The sequence below is a fragment of the Genypterus blacodes genome, unplaced genomic scaffold (genome assembly GCF_046128005.1).
Source record: "Genypterus blacodes isolate CSIRO-AG114 ecotype Tasmania unplaced genomic scaffold, CSIRO-AGI_Gbla_v1 ptg000045l_1, whole genome shotgun sequence".
NCBI classification, from domain to species: domain Eukaryota; kingdom Metazoa; phylum Chordata; class Actinopteri; order Ophidiiformes; family Ophidiidae; genus Genypterus; species Genypterus blacodes.
In genome coordinates, this window is record NW_027466858.1 from 3,005,448 (window position 1) to 3,025,171 (window position 19,724).

Here is a 19,724-nt window from a genome sequence, read left to right on the forward strand (position 1 = left end):
ATTTATGATAATAGTTAATAACAGAGTCTGGGTCTTTATTACCTATTAAGGCGTTTTATTGTAATACACATTATAGTGTTGTTGTGCAAATATTACTGTGTAAAAAAACTGTTTCCAAAACATACTATAACCGTTTGCTCATTGTCGTGTCAAATTCATTATATAATGAATATAAATTTCAGCAAAAAAAGAAAAAGAACAAAATAATAGCACCAGGAAACATTTGAAGCAGCAATAATGTGAATATTTGGGCCATGGTTGATCTCAGTGATTGGTATGTCATCATATTTGAAAGTGACATAATTACTGTAACTCTGTTCATTGGGATGACATCACCGTTGCAACTTCACTGTGGCATCACTATTGTTAATTAAGTAGCTCTAGTGTCTGATATCTTTAGCATACATTAGAATGTACATTGGTACATACATTTGACTTTGTTCATTTGTGTTTTTGAATTAAACATTTAAAAGAGAGTTAAGTGGTCTGGTAGTGTGCGTGACAAACCCTGTAGGCAACACTTTACCCAAGAAGTGATACTTCCGCGGAGGGGTTGGAATCACAGAGAAACCTATTCCTACTCACCGCAGATCCCCCCCAGCACAAGATAGAAGACCAGGTAGATTCCCACCGAGATATTCCCTTTTTGCTTAATGGTCATACTTCCTGGGCTCAAAGATTTTTCCAAAAAGTAGATGTCATTGGTCAGAGGCCTAATAGAGACGGTGTCTAAATGTGGACTCAGTGTTTCCGAAAAGCAAAACAAAGAAGGTTTATAAGAGGTAACTGTCGCTTCAATTGTCAGATTTTTTGTTAAGTGGTCCCTGAACATAATTTTTATTTGGATCACAGATTCTCTATAATGACATAATACAATCACATGACCACAGCCTCTATTCCAGGATGCATTTTCCCAAAGAGTGTTTCTTTCATGTGTCTTCCTCAAATGCTTACATACTGAACATGTGTTTATTTTTGCAGATAAATGGGTTATATAGAATATATTTATCTTCACAATAAACCCTGCACGTTCACTTGACCTAACAGTATTTAATTGAGTTAATTTATTACAATAAACCCCTGCACGTTTTTTAACACTTTATTCAACAGTATTAGTAGTAATTATTCCCGATCTGCTGTTCTTATGTGTTGTTTTTAAACGTGGTTTCTTGTTTTTTTATATGTTATATGTACGCACCAAAGACCAGAGCAAATTCCTCTTAAGTGTGTCTCAATTGGCGAATAAAGCGATTCTGATAGACTCCCCATCTCACTGGTACAAGGAAATGTGTACAGAGTAACACCTCTGTCTTTTGTCCCCTCTAAGGCAGATCAGGCGAGGAGGTGTTGGCTTCTGCCAACGGGGAGTTTCACTGCCAGCCATCATTACTGTACACGAGAGTTCTGTTTGGGCCAAAGAACCCGCACACATTATTGCATACACACAACTAAGTCCTCGGGTATCTGCATGTAAATCTACGAATACGTCGAGGAAAAGTCCCATGGTCTTCCAAAATAATGGTACATTTAGATCGGAGCTAATACTATGCTAAAGCTAGCACGCTGGTGACGTAAGGAGACGCCTCCGTACGTAGATAAGACTTCCTTTCATATCAGTACGTCGTCAGAAAAGCTTCCTGTGTCATCATTTATAAAAATAGACTATTGTCGCCCAGAATAAATGAATATCATATACCAGAATTTAATATAATAGAAAACAATAACAATAATAATTATGTTCTATTATAAGAGAATATCATACACATCCATTCTGTTTGTTGGCAAAAACAGACAAGGTGTTTGTTGTTTCGTTTTGTTCTTACAAAATTGTAATGTCAAACAGATATCTACTTAAAGAATTACAATTGAAACTAGTTACGTTTTATTCATACACGAGAAGACAGAGAGAAAAAAATCACTGATGGACAAATGTGAAACAATGTCACAAATCATGTATATACTGTATGATATGAACAGAACAAATTATTTCTTCATCCTTTTCAGTTACCGATTTGTATGGATTATATACATTTAACAATGCTGTAAGAACAAGATAGCCACCGTCTTAAGTTTTTTCCCCTCCACCTTCCCTAGTTTTTTTTTAAAGGCAAAGGCCGTGAACGGATGAATATTGGACTTCATCGCTATCCATAGAAACTCCGGGACGTGCACGTCTTTCGGGAGCGAGCTGACTATTCGCGCGCCAATGCGCGCTCCAGATGCTGATCTCCATGGGGCGGAGCATTGAGGGAAACGTGGGGGACCTAAATTCGTCGCAGTTCTGTTACAGTGAAACCCAACTATAACGAGATTTCACGCTGGAAACAAAATGAAAACGCCCGTGGAAACCGCTTCAGCCAATCCTGACACATAAGCAGCTTCTCCGTCTTCAGTCACATGACCAGCATGTTGCAAAACATCACAGTTTCATAAAGGCGTTGCTATACGTCGTTATAGCGCCCCCTTGGGTAACACCGAAAATCTGACCGCAAGTGTTTTATTTAAGGACGTGTTGGTAAAAGGACAAAAATAACGATTTTGCCAACTTTTTTATTTTGATTGAAAAACTACATTAACCCCAGTTTGTCACTTACCTGAAAAAACAAATCACAGTGAATCCGAGTGGATTTTTGCGTTTTTCAGTTTTGAAGATGCTCAATGTTGTATTTACTTATATATATATATATTAAGCGTCTCTTTCTTTGATGAATAATGTTGACTAACTGAAGAGACAGGTCTTCAAATTGCCCCAAATTTTGCTTTCAGGACGTGATTTGAATACAAAATGATGAAGCTGTTAAATGCCTCACCTATTTTTGATACATTTCCCTTCCTGGATGTCCCATTTGACGAAACTCAATTCATCATCATTGTATTGATACATATTTGCAAGTACATGTTTCTTTTGTGATTATGTATTACTGATCTTACTAAACTATATTACGATATTTTTATTGCTTAACTCTGTTTATTACAAATGTATATATTTTAATACTTAAGATTGTAATACTTCTTTGTGGCACACTCTTTATGTACACGTTGGTATCTTAAGTGCATGCAAGTCACTAAAATGTTAGTAACAACATACAGATGTTTAGGTTTCTCTTTTGTGGAGGGAAATAATTCTACCTTGACCTCAACATTCCATGAGCACATTCTGCCTGGAGTCCTCTAATGAAATATTAATGCTTATTTTCTTTATTACAGGCGTGGCTCTTATCTGTCCTTTGATCATAATTCCACTAGTTATTGATAAAAAAAAATGCGCGTCAGTAGTAAACTACAGATCCCGTTGAGGCTCCGGTGTGGCTGCGGCGTGAGGCGGCGGCGCTGAGCGGAGAGAGCAGCAGGCCCGGAGCGCGGTGCTTTTGTTTGGCTCTCAGAGGAAGAGGAGCTGGAGGAATGAAGCAGGGGGCCGCGATCGAACCCATCAGAGCCGAGCAGCCTTTCATTAACACGCTCCAACCCCACACCGAGGAAGAGGCGAGCGGCGGGATTGGATAGCGACAAGACAGCGTACACCCCCCTCACCCCCCCCCCCCCCCCCCTCCATGTTGAGAATCGCGTTCAAACGAAGCGGATAGGCCTGCGCTTTGTCAACATTACAGGATATTGTTTCGTTTTTGGCAATTCTTCTATAGATTACGCGAGGAGACGCTGCTGCCTGGTGTATGTGTTTAGAATGGGACACGCTGAAGGTACTGACATTTTTATTTCGCTGCATCTCGCCGAATCCCAATGCCCTCCGATTCTCTCTCTGTGTAGCCGCAGATAAGAGCCGCTGCACGCCAAACCACGGAGCTTTAGTCGTAGCTCGCTTCTTTTCCCAGTAAAATCTTTCCCCCCAAAGCAGCGGCAGCAGTGATGGAGGTATAATCACGCCAGACCAATTTGATTTAAAGGGGCACAGGCAGCCATATTGGCAACAATGTACGGCTAGCTTAGCCACGGTTAGCTTCCCCTTTCATCATGTTTTTACGTGTAAATTCGCAAGCAGTGCCCGGTTCGTTCGGCCATGTGTGACACCGGGGCCGTTTCGAGCGTGTTTTCTGCCCGTTAAACGTCCCGAACGTCTCCTAAGAGAGCCCCCTTTGATGCCAGGTAGCTCCAGGCTAACGCTCCAACTAAGATCCCTCAGTGAAACATTTTGTCTGCGCAGTCATTTTCCGCTTTTTTCTTCACACAGTTGGGGCACAGAGGGTGGAATTGTTCGCAGCCATGGTTCTGGTGGAATAAGATGTGTTTTTAAGCGGGCAGTGACCGTTAGTTGACACCATATAGATGTTTACATGACCGTTATCCTTTAGTAGCCTGTTTGTACACGAAATCACAACCAGATCACTGCCAGGTGTGATTTACTTTCAACGCGATTAAGCTTATTCTGATATATTTACATTGTTTTATGATCAAATATGGCTGAGTGGCCGAGCAGGCATTAATAGCTGCACTTTGTTTTGTTGATAGTAGGCCAGTGAGCGCCATGTGAATGACAAAAACACCAAATGACCCACAGCCACTCAGGATGGATGGCTGGTGATGAGCAGCATGTCGGCTCAGTTACAACTCCTGCTGCTGGAATGTGTTTGTGTATTTAGGGAGGAAGCGGAAGGTAATCGATGGAGATGTTGGCAGAGGATTTGTGCTGTTTTTTTTTGAATGCAGGCCCAAACTGTGTCCACACACATCAACCGCTCAGACTGATCTGCCAGGCTCTGAGCTGAGCGGGAGACGGTTTGGAAATGTAAATGCTGCACTGACAGGATTGTGTGTGTCATAAAGACTCAACCGAGGCTATATGTGATGGCACGTGGTGTGTTCAGGCGCTTTGGTTGCTATGCTGTTGCAGTTGCTGCCCTCCTCTCTTGTCAGTTACATGCATTTCCTTTTTACAGGTCCAGTCAAAGAAAAAGACAGTTAAGGATGCAGGAGCCCAACAATGGATTTCTCCTTCTCTTTCATGCAAGGGATCATGGGAAATACAATTCAGCAACCCCCTCAGCTCATTGACTCAGCCAACATCAGACAGGACGGCACCTGTGATACCGGCAGCGACCCAGGTGAGGATGGTGGTCCCTCCTACGATGCTGCCCTGGATGCAGAGTTCTCCTACCCGCCGTCGGCCTCAGAGGACATGCCGCAGGTGTCCAACGGCTACCCCCCCGGCCTGGGCCTCTACGAGCAGCAGGCCAAGTTCTCTGTGTACTCGCAGTTCCCCAACGGCTCGGCCAACGGCTACGGCGCCATACGAAACTACGGGGAGCACGGTCTCCTGCCGGGGGAGGGGACGGTGCTGAGGGGCCCGGGTCTCCAGGAGAGACCCTTATCTCCCGTGTCACCGCCCCTGCCCTCGCACCACCCGCACCTCCACCACCACCATCACCACCACCCCCACCCCCACGGCGGCCATCATCACCACCATCCGCACCACTACCACTCCAACCCGCCTCATATACAGACCCACCAACACCCACAGAGCCCGCCGCCGCCACCGCTGCCACCTTCCCAGCACCACCTTCCCCAGACGCCTCACATCATGACCCACTCTCTTCCCCCTCCTCCTCCTTTACACCTGCCATCTTCCAGCCCGCCTCCCTCCCTCGTGGACGGCACCCCCTCTTCTCAGCCGGCACACACCCCGTCCAACACCCACGGCGGGGTTCTGAAGAAAACCAGCTCTCCAGAGATCAAGCTGAAGATCATCAAGACGTATCAGAACGGCAGAGAGCTGTTTGAATCTGCTCTGTGCGGAGACTTGCTACAGGAATTACAGGTGAAGTACACGTGTGTGTGATGTACACACATGTAACTACTGCATGCATACTCCTCCTATTTTTGTGATTTTTCCATTTTTATTTGTTTGATTTGTATTAATGTGAGGATGTTGGAAAATTTGTAAGAAAAAATTCACTCAGCTTTATTTTAAAGAGGACCTCAGTCAAAAGCCACATAATTGCAATGTAATAGCAAAGATTGACTTTATAACTCACTGAATATGATTGGATGAATGTAGTTCATTACATTTCAGTGGAATCTATAGGCTCAGCGTGTTTGTATGCTTTGCTTTTAACTACGATTATAATTTCCCTGAACAATGTCTTCTTCTTCAAGTGCAGTTCTTTAATAGTGAAAGGCAGAACGTTCACTTTTCCTTGTTGCCTTTATGGAGAAATCAATGAGTCAACTGTTGCTTCCACACTAAAGCTTTTCTTTCCTGTCCGCTTCTCCCCAGAAGGAGTCGCAGAATGACGAGACGGCACAGATCCAGCGCAGACATGAGAGGAAGAAAGAGAAGAGGAAAAAGAGTGCAAGGCTGCAGCTGCAGGTCCAGGCACATGACCTGGAGCAGGGCCAGGAGCAGGCAGGTACCATGGAGCAGACAGAGGACACCCACGTCGAGCCCGAGCCAAGAGAGCAGCCTGTGGCTCCCAGTGAGAAACCTCAGAAGACCGTCATCAAAACTGAACCAAAGACGCCAAAGGCAAGGGCAAACAAAGCAGTTACACACTCAGCAAATCCAGGGCACACTTGTTATTATTATTAGTAGTAGTAGTGTTATAATAGAAGATGTGGTCATATTCACCTTTTAGGTTTTGAAGGTCAATCACCCTTCAGTGATACAAGAGACGGGCTTCTGCAAGGAGTTTGTAATAGGAGATCTGGTGTGGTCAAAGGTCGGCACCTACCCCTGGTGGCCCTGCATGGTCTCTTCTGATCCACAGATGAAGGTCCACACACGCATCAACACCAGAGGTAAGACACACACACACACACACACACACACACACACACACACACGTGTTTCAATGCTTCAATGCAGAATGTAACCTAAGAATACCAAACCCTGTGTAATGATCTGCATTCTCCCCACACATATGCATTTGTGTAGAGACATGATCTGTGCCTAACATTCTCTTTCGCGCCGCAGGTCACAGGGAGTATCACGTCCAGTTCTTTGGCAGCATAGCTGAGCGAGCGTGGATCCACGAGAAGAGGATCTTCCTCTACCAAGGGAAGCAACAGTATGAGGATCTACAGGCTGACACTCTGCGCAAGGCCTCAAACCCTGTGGAGAAATACAAAGTATGTGCACCTTCACCCAAAACAGTCCAGTATAATGAGGACTCTAACCCTAAATATATAAATATTATATAAGTAAGATGACTGTTTAGATGTAAAGCCTGATGAGGGAGAACATAAAATAAAAAAACATTCCCTTTGTTATAAAGGTAGTGTATGCTGCGTACTACTACTAAAGGATCTGTGTGTGTGGCCATGTGTGTTCAACATTAAACGTGTTTCTTGTAATTGGGCTCATTTGCAGCTTCTGAAGCCCATCCCCCAAAGGGAGCGTGCTCAGTGGGAGGTGGGTGTGGGCCACGCTGAGGACGCCTTTCCCATGTCACGGCAGGAACGCATCGACAACTACACCTTCATCTACGTGGATCCGGACCCTAACGAGCCCCCCGCCAACAAGAAACCCCTGGGCCTCCGAGCGGAAAGAGCAGAGAGAGCGGAAAAACCTGAGAAGCGGAATCGGCGGTCGAGTGGCTCAACTAGTAAAAAGGAAGATGGTGGGGTTCGGTCTCCAGACAGAGAACAGCCGCCAAGGAGGCAGCTGCCACGCAGACAATGTAGCATTTCAAATGCAGATGAAGCCACAAACTCCCAGCCCCCAAATGGAGATAAGAGTCAGTGTGGGGACCACAGCAAGACCGGCTCCCCGTCCCACAGTGCCGCTTCTGACGCACAGGCACGGCAGGACTCCCCGCCACCAGTGAGGGCCTGGAAGACTGCGGCGGCGAGGAAGCTGCTGCCTCTCTCCATCACCATGAAGAGGCTGAATGTGGAGATCACCAAGTGTGACTGGCCTCTGTTACAAAGGAAAGTAGTTCCCTCTCCGAAAAAAGAAGAGGAGAGTGAGGAGAGAGTGGAGAGAGAAGCCAGGCAACCCGACCTGGGCTACTGCTCCCCTGAGGTTGGTGAAACCTGGACAGACAGTAGCTTGTTAAAAGTGAGTGTTAACTCTGGTGTAACCTGACAAGCTGTCCATGTATTCAACAGGACAGCAGAGCCAAACCTGAACCCAGTCCAGAGGAGGAGGACGAAGGCGATGAAGCAGAGGAAGAGGGTGAAGGCGAGGGCGAAGGCGAGGGCGAGGGCGAAGGCGAGGAGAGGAGAGGTTCCCCTGCCAGTCGCAGGAGTGATGACGGAGGAATGCAGCCGACCTCCTCTCCCGGCTCTCAGCACAGCAGTCCACAGGGTAAAGAGGCAGACATGCAGCACGCGTCTCCCGTCCCACTGATGACATAATGACTGAAGACAGTTGGGAAGGAATGCAGATGATTCATTCAGATGTTGCCTTGTGTGTGTGTAGGTACACAGGAGAGGAAGCAGCAGCGGCGCTCGGTCAGGAGCCGGTCTGAGTCTGAGCGAGGCAGCGATCCTGTCCCCAAGAAGAAAACCAAAAAGGAGCAGGTAACGGTTCTTCCAGTCAATTTGCTCATTTTGAATTTGTCATCAATTAAAGTGACGCAGACTATAACCTACTTCTCCGTTTTGACCTCCTCAGACTGAGATGGCTCCTGAGACCACCCTGAGGACGGGCTCGCAGAAAGGTAGAGAACCGTTCTTTAAACATCTATCTAACCTTTATGATGGCAGCGTCCCGTGTGTTTAACATGCGAGTCACTTCCTGTTTACCCTCAGGGGCCAGTGAGATCTCGGATGCTTGCAAACCCCTGAAGAAAAGAAGCAGAGCGTCTACGGACGTGGAGATGGCCTCGTCTCAATACAGAGACACCTCGGACTCTGACTCAAGAGGCCTCAATGACCACCAGGTAAACACACACACACACACACACACACACACACACACAGGTAAATACGACTTCTTCTCCTGCCATTAATATCTGAATATGCATCGAGGAGCAAATGTCCTCATGTTTACAAAGCACACACGTTATAAGACGAACCTGATCTTCATCCGTGTCTGTGTAGCCTAAAGAGGAGACACAGTGAAGGCCTTAGGTTGTGCTACCAATAAAACAAAAACACTCTAGAATGTTCTCAGAAAAAATCTGAAACTGACAAAGGTATTTATTGTTATTCAATATTTAATAGAACTGACACTTTGCTTTTCATTTTGGATGTAACATATTGTTTACATGCTGAAGCAATTTCCCTCGGTATAAATAAAGTTTCATCTTATCTTATCTTATCTAACAAGCTCTGTCTGTAGCTCTCAATGAGACTTTTCCGCTTCTTGACTAGTTTGATCCGCTCCCAGGATCCGTCTCCTGTTGAAGGAGCCATGAGGCGGAGCTCTCTCACACTGGGCCAGGGGTCAGGTTGTTTATTTAAAATGACCTCTGCGTTCCTTCTTCACCTCACAGAGTTTATTCGGGAAGAGTCTTGACAGCCCGGCGGCCGCTGACGCAGACGCATCAGATACTCAGTCTGTGGACTCTGGCTTGTCTCGTCAGGACGGCAGCGCTGGCAAGAGGGACACTGTATGCCAGGTGAGCTCTGCACCTGATTCACCTCACTCATATTCTCTCTCCTGTAAAAGCATGCACGTGTCGATCTCTTACAACTTAATTGTTATTCTGTGTCTGTTTAAAGATCTGTGAAGTGTATGGAGAGGGTTTGGTGGTGTGCGAAGGTGACTGCAACAGACAGTTTCACCTGGACTGTTTAGGTCTGACGTCTCTTCCCGAAGGCAGATTCACCTGCCTGGAATGTAGAAATGGTGAGAGCGCGTCCGAGTCCAAACTTAAACTTCACTAGGGCAGGTACCTGTGTGTTCTGAGCTTTAACACAAACTCTTCTCTTCCATTCTAGGCACCCATCCTTGTTTTAGCTGTAAGACAGTGGGGCGGGAGGTGACGCGCTGCTCTGCGGCCGGATGTGGCTGTTACTACCATGAGGAGTGTGTCCGGAAACTTCCAGGCACTATCAGCAGTCAAGGCGGCGGCTTCAGCTGCCCGCAGCACAGTTGCTCAACCTGCTGCCTGGAGAGAGACCTGCAGCGCGCCAGCAAAGGTACAGAGCCCAATTTCCTGTGGAACACACGTGAAGATGATGAGATTGTTTTTGTTTCACATTTTCTGATGTCATATTTTAGTATTTGTTTTAAAAATGAATTGAATGTTGAAGTGGAGTGCAGTTGCTTGATCCTCTTCCTCTGCTCTCGTTGCAGGCCGTCTGATGCGCTGTATCCGCTGTCCAGTGGCCTATCACACGGGCGACAGCTGCGTGGCGGCGGGCAGCGTCATCGTCACCCATCACATCATGATCTGCAGCAACCACGGCAGCACCAAGAGGAACGGCCTCCTCTCCTCCCCCGTCAACGTCGGATGGTGCTTCCTGTGTGCCAGAGGTAAGCCCTCGCTCTGTGTGCCTCACACACACACACTAACCCTGCAGCTCTCCTAGGCGTGGCCGAGTGTAGAAGCTCTTGATTTCACTGCACCTGATGTTATCGATAGCAGGCGATTCGGTGCAATCCTCCTTGATGCTGGAGGATGGACTGGGCCTGCTCACCCTCCATGACCGGGCCGAGTCACGGGCCCGGTCGCCTTGAACACCCTTCCAGAACACATAAGCAGTAATTAATGTAAACACAGTAATGGCACCTCAGGAGTAAAACCCTCGGCTCACATGCTTTGTTTACACCATTTATCCATTAAAATGAGGTGAATAGCAGTGCTGTGAAATGTTCTGTGCTAGTGTCATGAATGTTCGGGCTGCACCGCACTTAGAAGAAGAATAAATATAGAATTGACTTTACTAAACTCATAAACAAACTTTGATACTTCCCATTGTTTACCTGTGTTGCATTGTACCGGCCACTTTATGTCGGGGGAGGGTGGTGGGTAACTTTAATTTTTTGTTGTGCCTGTGTTTTCACTGTGTATGTGTGTGTGCGTGAATGCGCGTGTGCGTGTGTGTGTGTGTGCGCGAGTGCCAGCCTGTTGTGTGTTTCATTCTCTCTCTGTGAATTATGGGTACTAAGTATGATTGCGGCTCACCCCAGTCTCTTCCTGTGTGTCTTGTGTAGGGCTGTTAGTGCAGGACCTTACTGACACCATATTAAGTTCATATGCCTATAAGTCCCACTACCTTCTGACTGAGTCAAATCGTGCTGAGTTGAAATTACCTATGATTCCCTCTCCTTCGTCAGCTACCAAAAAGAATGTTGGGAAAGGTAACTGAACAGTTTTTCTCTTTCTCCCTTGTCCCACTGGTGTGTGTGTGTCTGTGTGTTGTGCCTGCCTCCTATGCCGTTGTTAAGTTTCCTTTTTGTTATCGATCTTTTTTTCAAAAGCCTGGAGGTGCCAAGGTGATTAACTGGTTAAAACCTGCAGTTAATTGGGATGCAGAGTAGCACAAAGTAACCTCAGCCAAGTTCCCTAACTCATTAACCATCTGCTGATTGTGTGAATTATGAATCAATCATTCTGGGTATCGGTAAGATATTGGGAGGGTTAAATTGAATTGGCCGTTGTAAGCTGCACTAAGCTGAACTAATTGAGTGTCCTGATCAGTTTTAACCACTCCAGATGCTCTTGGTGGGTTTAGGTTGTGTGTGTGGTGTGTGTGGAGCTTCTCCCTGGAGGCACACTGCTTCTCTGCTTCAGCACTCTGGGCTTCTTTTTTTGGTTTCCGAGGCCTTGTTCAGTCTCACCTGCAACTAAAGTTTGATTTCTTTGACTGAAATTGTCAGATGAAATGTTGGCTTCCCCTCCGTTTCTCCAGCTGCGACCTGCCTTGGATGGAATATTCTCCCAAATCAGGACCAGGAAGTCCACAAATGTTCCAACTGTAGTGTTTTGAGTTCTTTGATGTTCTCACCAATCAAAACTAATTGGCATAATTCAGTAAAAAACAAAACTGTGATTCCATGCAAGCTGGTCTGTGCCGGATGCGATATGTGTGACGGGAAAACTTTTCTTTACTGGCAGGACTGCATGCCAGCTTTTTGCTAATAATTGATTTGAGTGTAACCCCTGATTCCCGGTTAACTCGCTGGCTGATTCTATTCCTGTGCTGCCGCATGTATTTCCTGTAGACAGGTCTTGGTACATTGCTCTGAATCTGATTGCCAGACACGCCGTAGCTGCTGCAGAAGTTGTAACTGACCCCACGACCCCGTGCAGAGGTTTCCAGCCACTCTCAGGCCTGCTCATGCAGTGTGGCTGTCACTCAAGACAAAAGCTCTTGGTTGTAGTTTTCCACTTATGTGTAATGAGCAGATAAACTTCATCGTCATAGCTTTGTTAAGTTGTTTACCTACGATATTCTCCTATGACACTACACCATTCAACCCCCAAAGTCGGGAAACCAGGACTTGATGCTGTGACTGTGTATAGGTTTTGCTTTTCAGCTCCATTGTAGACTTTGTTCTGGTGTTGGGCTTGTCTGCAAATGAGATTCAGAGACTGGCCAGGTTTTAAGGTGCATCGTCTAATCATACACTGCTCCTCTCTTTGCATACTCATTTCCCACAATGCATGCACTCACACTCACACACACACACACACACACACACACACACACACACACACACACACACACACACACACACACACACACACACACACACACACACACACACTCATCCATCCAAATGTAGGAGGCAAGTTGCTGTGCTGCGACTCATGCCCAGCTTCCTTCCACCCGGAGTGTCTGGAGATGGAGATGCCCGAGGGGTCGTGGTCCTGCAGAGACTGCAGGGCCGGGAAGAAACCTCACTACAAACAGATAGTCTGGGTCAAACTGGGCAACTACAGGTAAGCAATGGATCTCGTCTCACAGGTCACTGCAAGGTGCCGCTGACCTTCCTGTGACCTCACGTTTAGTTCCATCCCATCCACTTTGCCTCACACTCTGAGCTTTAACTGGATGGGATGTTTGTGACTCGGCTCTTCAGCAGACACTAAGCAGAGCACAGCAACAATGTCTTCCTGTATCACAGCGGGGTATTTGATGTTGTGCTGCAGGGTGTTACAGTTAAATGAGGATGTGATTTGTATGAGATCCTGTCTGCCTGACTGGATTCATTTGTGAGATTAAATCAACCCTCAAATTAAAATCCTCACCTGCCTCAACGTTCCACATTCACTCACTCTCATTGGTAAAAAGCTATTTTCAGGTCGAGGTTGTGACACAGCCAAGAATCTCAACCTGGAATGTAGATAGGGACAGGAAAATGTGCTTAAAACAGCAAAACAACAACTTAAGTTCAGTGGATTCAAGGGTGGTTGTGCCCTTTATCTCTTTTGTTTTCTGTTTACTGTATTCTACACACACACACACACACACACTCTCTCTCTCTCTGTCCTCACGTTTCCCTCATGTCTTTGACCTTTGACCTTGTGCCATGGCATTACAGGTGGTGGCCAGCTGAGATCTGCAACCCTCGCTTGGTGCCGTCCAACATTCAGGGCCTTCGCCACGACATTGGCGACTTCCCCGTCTTCTTCTTTGGTTCTCACGATTACTACTGGATCAACCAGGGCCGCGTGTTCCCCTACGTGGAGAACGACAAGAACTTTGTCACGGGACAGATCAACATCAACAAAACGTTTAAGAAAGGTGAGCAACACAGAAGGAAGTGGGTTTAGTTTTGAGAGAGACGTACAGTAGGTACAGTGAGTACAGAATGACATCAGTGATGACATCATCAACAGTGCTGCAGCAACGTGTGTACTTGTGGTTGATTTATTTGTAGAACACAGTTTATGAATTCCAAGACGCTGCTTTGTGCGTTTCAGCTCTGGAGGAAGCAGCCCGGCGGTTTCAGGAGCTCAAGGCTCAGCGGGAGAGCAGGGAGGCTCTGGAGCAGGAACGCAACTCACGCAAACCTCCACCCTACAAATGTATCAAGGTAAGGCGACTTTGATGTCAAACTCTTAACCCCTCAAAGAATAATCAGCGACTTAGAGGTCATTAATATTTGCCATTTTCCTTTGCCAGTCCAACAAACCTGTGGGTAAAGTGCAGATGCACGTAGCCGACCTGTCTGAGATCCCACGCTGCACCTGCAAGCCCACAGACGAGCATCCCTGCAGCCTGGACTCCCAATGTCTCAACCGCATGCTGCAGTATGAGTGTCACCCGCAGGTCGGTCTGGATGTTTACCATGTGTGTTCATTCATATCTTGAATTTTTAAGAAGGAAATCCGCTCTTACCATGTTGTTGTTGTGGTCGGCAGGTGTGTCCTGCAGGAGACAGCTGTGAGAATCAGTGTTTCTCCAAGAGGCTGTACTCGGAGACGGAAGTGATCAAGACAGACGGCCGTGGCTGGGGCCTCAGGACCAACCAGGCTCTCCGGAAGGTGGGTGTCAGTGGGGGTTAGGGTTAGTGTCTTAGTCTTTGTAGAGCTCTTTGGATAAGTACATGTATTTAAGTACAGTCCTTATACCATGAGAAACGTCTAGAGGCCAGTTGTGCCTCAGGATGGACTGAGCATGTGCGAAAGAGACTGAACGTCAACAAGAAACATCTAAACCAACCACAGACTAGTCACCATTAGTCCCATTCTTCACACCACCAGCAATTGCACTTCGCTTTAGCCACGATATTCTATCAATATGTATGAAATCCTTTTCCACAGGGCGACTTTGTGACCGAGTACGTAGGAGAAGTGATTGACTCAGAGGAATGCCAGCAGCGGATCAAGCGCGCCCACGAAAACCACATCGCCAACTTCTACATGCTCACCCTCACCAAGGTAACGTCAGAAACAAATGTCAAAACAACAGAAACGCCGTCCAGGGGCGCAGAACCTGTGGTCTCACCGTCCGTTGTTTCCCCACAGGATCGCGTGATCGACGCCGGACCCAAAGGAAACTCCGCCCGGTTTATGAACCATAGCTGCAGCCCCAACTGCGAGACCCAGAAATGGACGGTAAATGGAGACGTTCGCATTGGACTCTTCGCCCTCTGTGACATTGAGACAGGTGAGTTCTCTCAGGGACCAACAGGAAGTTGTCAAGCCTTATTGTTGTGTATACGTTGGCAAAATCATCTCATCTCTCGTTCTCTCTCCCAGACACTGAGCTGACATTCAACTACAACCTGCACTGTGTGGGCAACAGGAGAACGTCCTGTCACTGTGGAGCGGACAACTGCTCCGGCTTCCTCGGGGTCCAGCCAACCGTGGGGAAACCTTTTCATTGAGATTATTCTGCTGCCACGTTCCATCAGACTGTGTCACTGAGATAAAACTGAACCCTTCATGTTTCCTGCAGAGTGCCGTGGTGATGGAGAAGGAGGAGAAGGCCCGCAACGCCAAGCTGAAGCCCAAGAAGAGGAAGCTTCGGCCGGAGGGCAAACACACACACGAGTACTTCTGCTTCTGCTGCGGAGAGGGAGGGGAGCTGGTGATGTGTGACAGGAAGGACTGTCCTAAAGCGTACCACCTACTGTGTCTCAACCTCAACAAGCCCCCATACGGTAAAGACAAACCCACCAGGAGTGTGTTTAGTTACTTTTTCAGGATAGGGGCTTTATATGAAGGAAACTGGGAGTGTCCCCTGTCCCTAACGTCCTCTTTTCTCGTCCCCAGGCCGTTGGGAATGTCCGTGGCATGACTGCAGCGTGTGCGGCGCCCCTGCGTCCTCCCTCTGCGAATTCTGCCCACGCTCCTTTTGCCGCGACCACGAGGCAGGAGCCCTCACCGCCTCATCCCTGGAAGGACGCCTCTGCTGCCCCAGCCACAACCCCCTCAGTCCCCTGGGCTCCAACCCCGGCTCCGCCCATCCGCGCCTCTCCCCTCTGAGCCCCGTCAGCGTCAAGCAGGAGCCCGACGGCGAGCTGGGTGAGCCGGCCTCGGAATGATGCTGCAGCAGCTCCGCCTCGGTACCTCTGTTCCCTGTAAAGTGCGCTCGCGTCGGCCGGGAGCCTCGCCGGGCTTCTCGACCCAAACCACCTCTGATCTGAAACGGTGCACTCCAGGAGGGAAGACAGTGTTCCCGGCCAACATTCAGAGCCGAGACGCACCGATGAACACCTTGTTGCCATTTGTAGTGCGGAGTGGTCGGTTTTCCTCCTCCTCCTCTCGCCACCAAACGCCACATGAAACCTTCTGACCTCCACCTCATCAGGGGTTCGTTTGGCGTTGTTTTTATCGTTACAGCTGCGGAAACTCCATTGAGTGTTGTTGCGTCGTCAGTTTCCAGCACTTTGAAGAACTCGGCGAGGGAGAGAGGATACGAGAGAGAGAGAGAGAGAGAGAAGGAGGGAGAGTAGAGCAAGAAGCCTCTCCAACACGCTGCTCCTCTCCTTCTTCACCTGCTGTAACCCTGCGTGTGTGTGTGTCTGACGCACAAGAGGAAGAGCCCGCGTTCCCCCTCCTCCTCCTCCCCCCCCCCCCGCCTCCATCATCACTCCTGATGTGACCCATCCACATATTTATCTCTTCTTTTTTAAGGAAGGAAGAAGAAATGACAGATTTGTGCAATTCTCCAGGAACCACACTACATTCCACTTCCTTAGACATGGGTTTTTAAATATACTTATGAGTATAGATAATGAATATAATTATACAGTATCTATGTTTGTTCATGTTTACAGACAGATTTCTCTCACTTCATCTCGGTGAGTGGCGTATTACGTTTGTTTGTTTAGGTGTTATAAGCATTACGCAGACCTCCTTGTGAACATAGTCCTATTAAGGTGAAATATAACGGTATATAGTGTAATGGTATGACATTACAGAAGTACTTTGTGATCTCATATTGCCAGTCTCACTCGCCATTGTGTACATACTTGGCTCATCATATTGTAAAGTACTAAAAAGCAGGTGAAGCGCCAGCAGCAGCAGCAGCAGCAGCAGCAGCAGCAGTCAGAGTCACAGCCTCACCTCTCCTGATTGTTCCCTGGAATGAGGAGAAACTTTATTTTAACAAGAAGACATTTTTGTTTTTTCTTTATTAACGGATGCATATGATTCTTTCCCCGCTTTCCCTCTCCGAGCTGTAACACGGCGTAGACCGGCCTGCCATCACTGGTGCTGTATGCTGTTGGTGTTGACACTCGGCCTTACGGGATCAGCTGGAGTCCACTTCAGTGACGTCGTGTACTGAGACCCCCGCTGATGCTTTTTTGATTCTTGTTTTTTTTTCTCCAGTTTTTAGTTTTTTGCCAAACTTTTTCTGAAGCACTTTCACACACAGCTAATCGCTACACGATGTGGGTGGGTGGTCCGTATACAGAGATGTATATTGGAAGAACATAAGACAAGCATACATGTTTCAAATGGATACCTCTTCTTCTTCTTGTTGTGACGTCGGGAACTGTGTTGTAGCTTTTTCTTTCAGTCGGAAAAATTTAAACATTGTGAGAAAACTGGGCGTGGCTCTGGGGAAAGTGGCCTCAATGCTGTTTCGTGTTTTGTTTTTTTAGTTTTTTTGCCACAAATAGGAACGACTGCCAGCCGAGCCTGTTTTCTGTTTTCTTCTGGGATCTTGTTGGACAACACAACGCCCTCCGTGTCCTCCAGGGGGCGACGGAGAGGCACGCGGTTCTTGGTTTTTCTTTCATCTTTGACTGCAGTGAACGAGCAGGAGAGCCTCTTCAAAGGCTCTGTGTCAATCTGGAGGCTGTGAAGCTGTGCGGCAGTCAAGTCTAATGTACAAATAATGTTACAAAACTTCTGTACAGTGTTTTTAATCACTCATCTGTCAAAATCAAAACTTTTTGTATTTGTTACACCATATTTTATACCAGTGCAGTAATTTGCCTCCCTCTCCACCAAGGTCCTAAGTGAGAAAAAGACTCTGGGTATAGAAAAGAGGGAGTTTTACATAATGTATCCGTATCTAGTCATTGCATTTGTTTTTCCTTTGACATTCGTGTAATGATTCCACATTTGGTAACAGCCACTGACCATCGACAGCCCGTGTGGTGACTTACTGTAGTTTGTGTTCAGAGGGTGTGAAGCAGTTGAGTATTGGACTTTGTAAGTGTCGGCTCGGAGCAGTTCCATGCTGTTTGAAGGCCTCGTGTGACGGTGACAGCAGGGAAGCCGCTCTGTCTTCATGCCAGAGCCTTTTTGCTTGTGATTCCTTTCTGGTATTCAGCTATTTGTCCTTAGAAATGGTCCGAGCCTCCCACACGCTGACAGGAGAACACAGAGTGAAACGATGCAGGTCTATCGCCTTCTAGATCCTTCAGACGACCCCAATTCCCTGATTTGAATCGACAAGTATGACAGATTTTCTTTGTACAACTCTAAAATGTCTGAAATGTGAACTCGGTGAGCTTTTAACATTGTAGGAGGTCTTTGCTGAGTGAAGGTCCTAAGTGATCAGTCCTCTCTCTATCAGGTGCGTGCATCATTAAAGCACTTTGATTTACATCCTCAACGTGGTCTGCGTGTTTAGCCGTTTAAACTTGAATCTCCTTTTTTGTTATTTTACTTTTTTTAACTTTTATTTATTGATGTGTTTTTATGCACCAGTCATACATTTGTGATCACGCGACCGCAGGACGTCCTTTAAGGTTTCCATTTCACCTTTAAGGTGTCCGGCTGAGAAGCTTCAGCTCCCCCATGTTAGACTCTTCACACACTGGTTGAATCCCTTTTTTTATAATCATTTGCCGAGTCTATGAGTGGCTCATTTTAATGCCAATACGTTTTGATTTTATTTGTGTATCATTATATCTTTTTGACCCGGTTGCGCAGAGGTTCCGCGTAGCTGACCTGCCTTTACTTTTGCACCTCTAGATGCATGAACACGAACCACTTTGTGCCAGTCTGACATCCTTCGCCCCTTCTCAAATGTTACAGCAGCAGTGTTAACGTATGTACGCCTCAGTTATGTGTCCCTCAGCGTGGCGTCACTTCATTTACTTAATATAGTATCTGATGTATATGTTTTGGCTTATTCTTGTGTAGTGCCCACATGTTTTGGAAAAGGCAGCATGTTTGTTCTCTCTTTTGTTTTAAGTGACCCTTAATAAGCCTGAGGAGGATTTTTGAGATTAGTTTTCTTTGTGAAATGAGTGTAAGATGGACCACCCCTTGTGTTTTCAAAGGGACTGTTTCTGTTCACTGTGACGTCTTTTGGTTTTTGTACAATGTTGCCGACTGTCATTAGGGTTTTTTGATCGACACGCTTTCAAACGGAGAACCTCACGTTGGAATAAATAAAGTCACCTTCATAAGCACTCATCTCTTTTTACTTGTAGTAAACTTGCTTACAGTAACTGGGGTCATATCTATCTCTCGGTGTTGCTTCAAATAAACGTGGATGAACACAGAATACCATGTTGATTACTGTTCTACCAGTCTTACTGCATATTGCGTATTGTTGAAGACTTGTAAATAGTTTGCATTGACCTTGCATAGGATCATGTTACTGTGGCGTGCTATTTTGCCTGTACAATTATGCTTCTAAATGTGTGTGACTGTTGGGACAACACTCTTTTTGTACATGACTGTCTTTTTATTTGAGAATATTGATTCTGTCCTTTTTCATTGGAAAGTTGAGTTTGAAGAGTTCAGACATGCCTGAAGTTTGACTTTAATAAAGCTGTACTCTGTCTCAGTGAAGCTCTCTCATGTGATGTTAATGCTTTGAGGATTTAATGTTGTTTCGTTGGACTGTAAATAATGACTAAATGTTCCTGTATTATAGTGACTCACCAAACTCGGTAGCTTATGCCAAGTGTAAACATTACAGGAGGCTTAGACAGAGATAAAACATTCGCACGT

The 19,724-nt window shown here is 46.5% G+C and overlaps 1 protein-coding gene across 4 annotated transcripts; it reads left to right on the plus strand.

Annotated features, from left to right (window-relative positions):
* The first annotated feature begins 3,334 nt into the window (after positions 1–3,334).
* nsd3 (nuclear receptor binding SET domain protein 3) lies at positions 3,335–19,556 on the plus strand. Of its 4 annotated transcripts, none has more exons than XM_076149363.1 (25): positions 3,335–3,698; positions 4,893–5,770; positions 6,230–6,478; positions 6,588–6,750; positions 6,926–7,080; positions 7,322–7,975; positions 8,062–8,260; positions 8,375–8,475; positions 8,570–8,615; positions 8,707–8,837; positions 9,393–9,518; positions 9,622–9,748; positions 9,841–10,041; positions 10,199–10,378; positions 11,060–11,206; positions 12,635–12,791; positions 13,394–13,596; positions 13,776–13,888; positions 13,978–14,124; positions 14,217–14,339; positions 14,619–14,735; positions 14,823–14,964; positions 15,057–15,163; positions 15,256–15,460; positions 15,573–19,556. In XM_076149363.1, the coding sequence occupies exons 2-25, from the start codon at positions 4,937–4,939 to the stop codon at positions 15,842–15,844; spliced, it is 4,899 nt and encodes a 1,632-aa protein (XP_076005478.1). In that variant the 5' UTR covers positions 3,335–3,698; positions 4,893–4,936; the 3' UTR covers positions 15,845–19,556. The 4 variants fall into 4 exon arrangements, with proteins under 4 accessions (XP_076005478.1, XP_076005480.1, XP_076005479.1 ...); XM_076149365.1 differs by having other exon boundaries at positions 11,183–11,206; XM_076149364.1 differs by having other exon boundaries at positions 6,233–6,478.
* The last annotated feature ends 168 nt before the right edge of the window (positions 19,557–19,724 follow it).

Bases quoted from the DNA above. Each gene is read 5' to 3' on its own strand.
- nsd3 (XM_076149363.1), top strand. From the start codon at position 4,937: ATGGATTTCTCCTTCTCTTTCATGCAAGGGATCATGGGAAATACAATT. The intron at 12,792-13,393 runs GTAAGCAATGGA...ATGGCATTACAG, and splicing joins GTCAAACTGGGCAACTACAG to GTGGTGGCCAGCTGAGATCT. The intron at 14,736-14,822 runs GTAACGTCAGAA...GTTTCCCCACAG, and splicing joins ACATGCTCACCCTCACCAAG to GATCGCGTGATCGACGCCGG.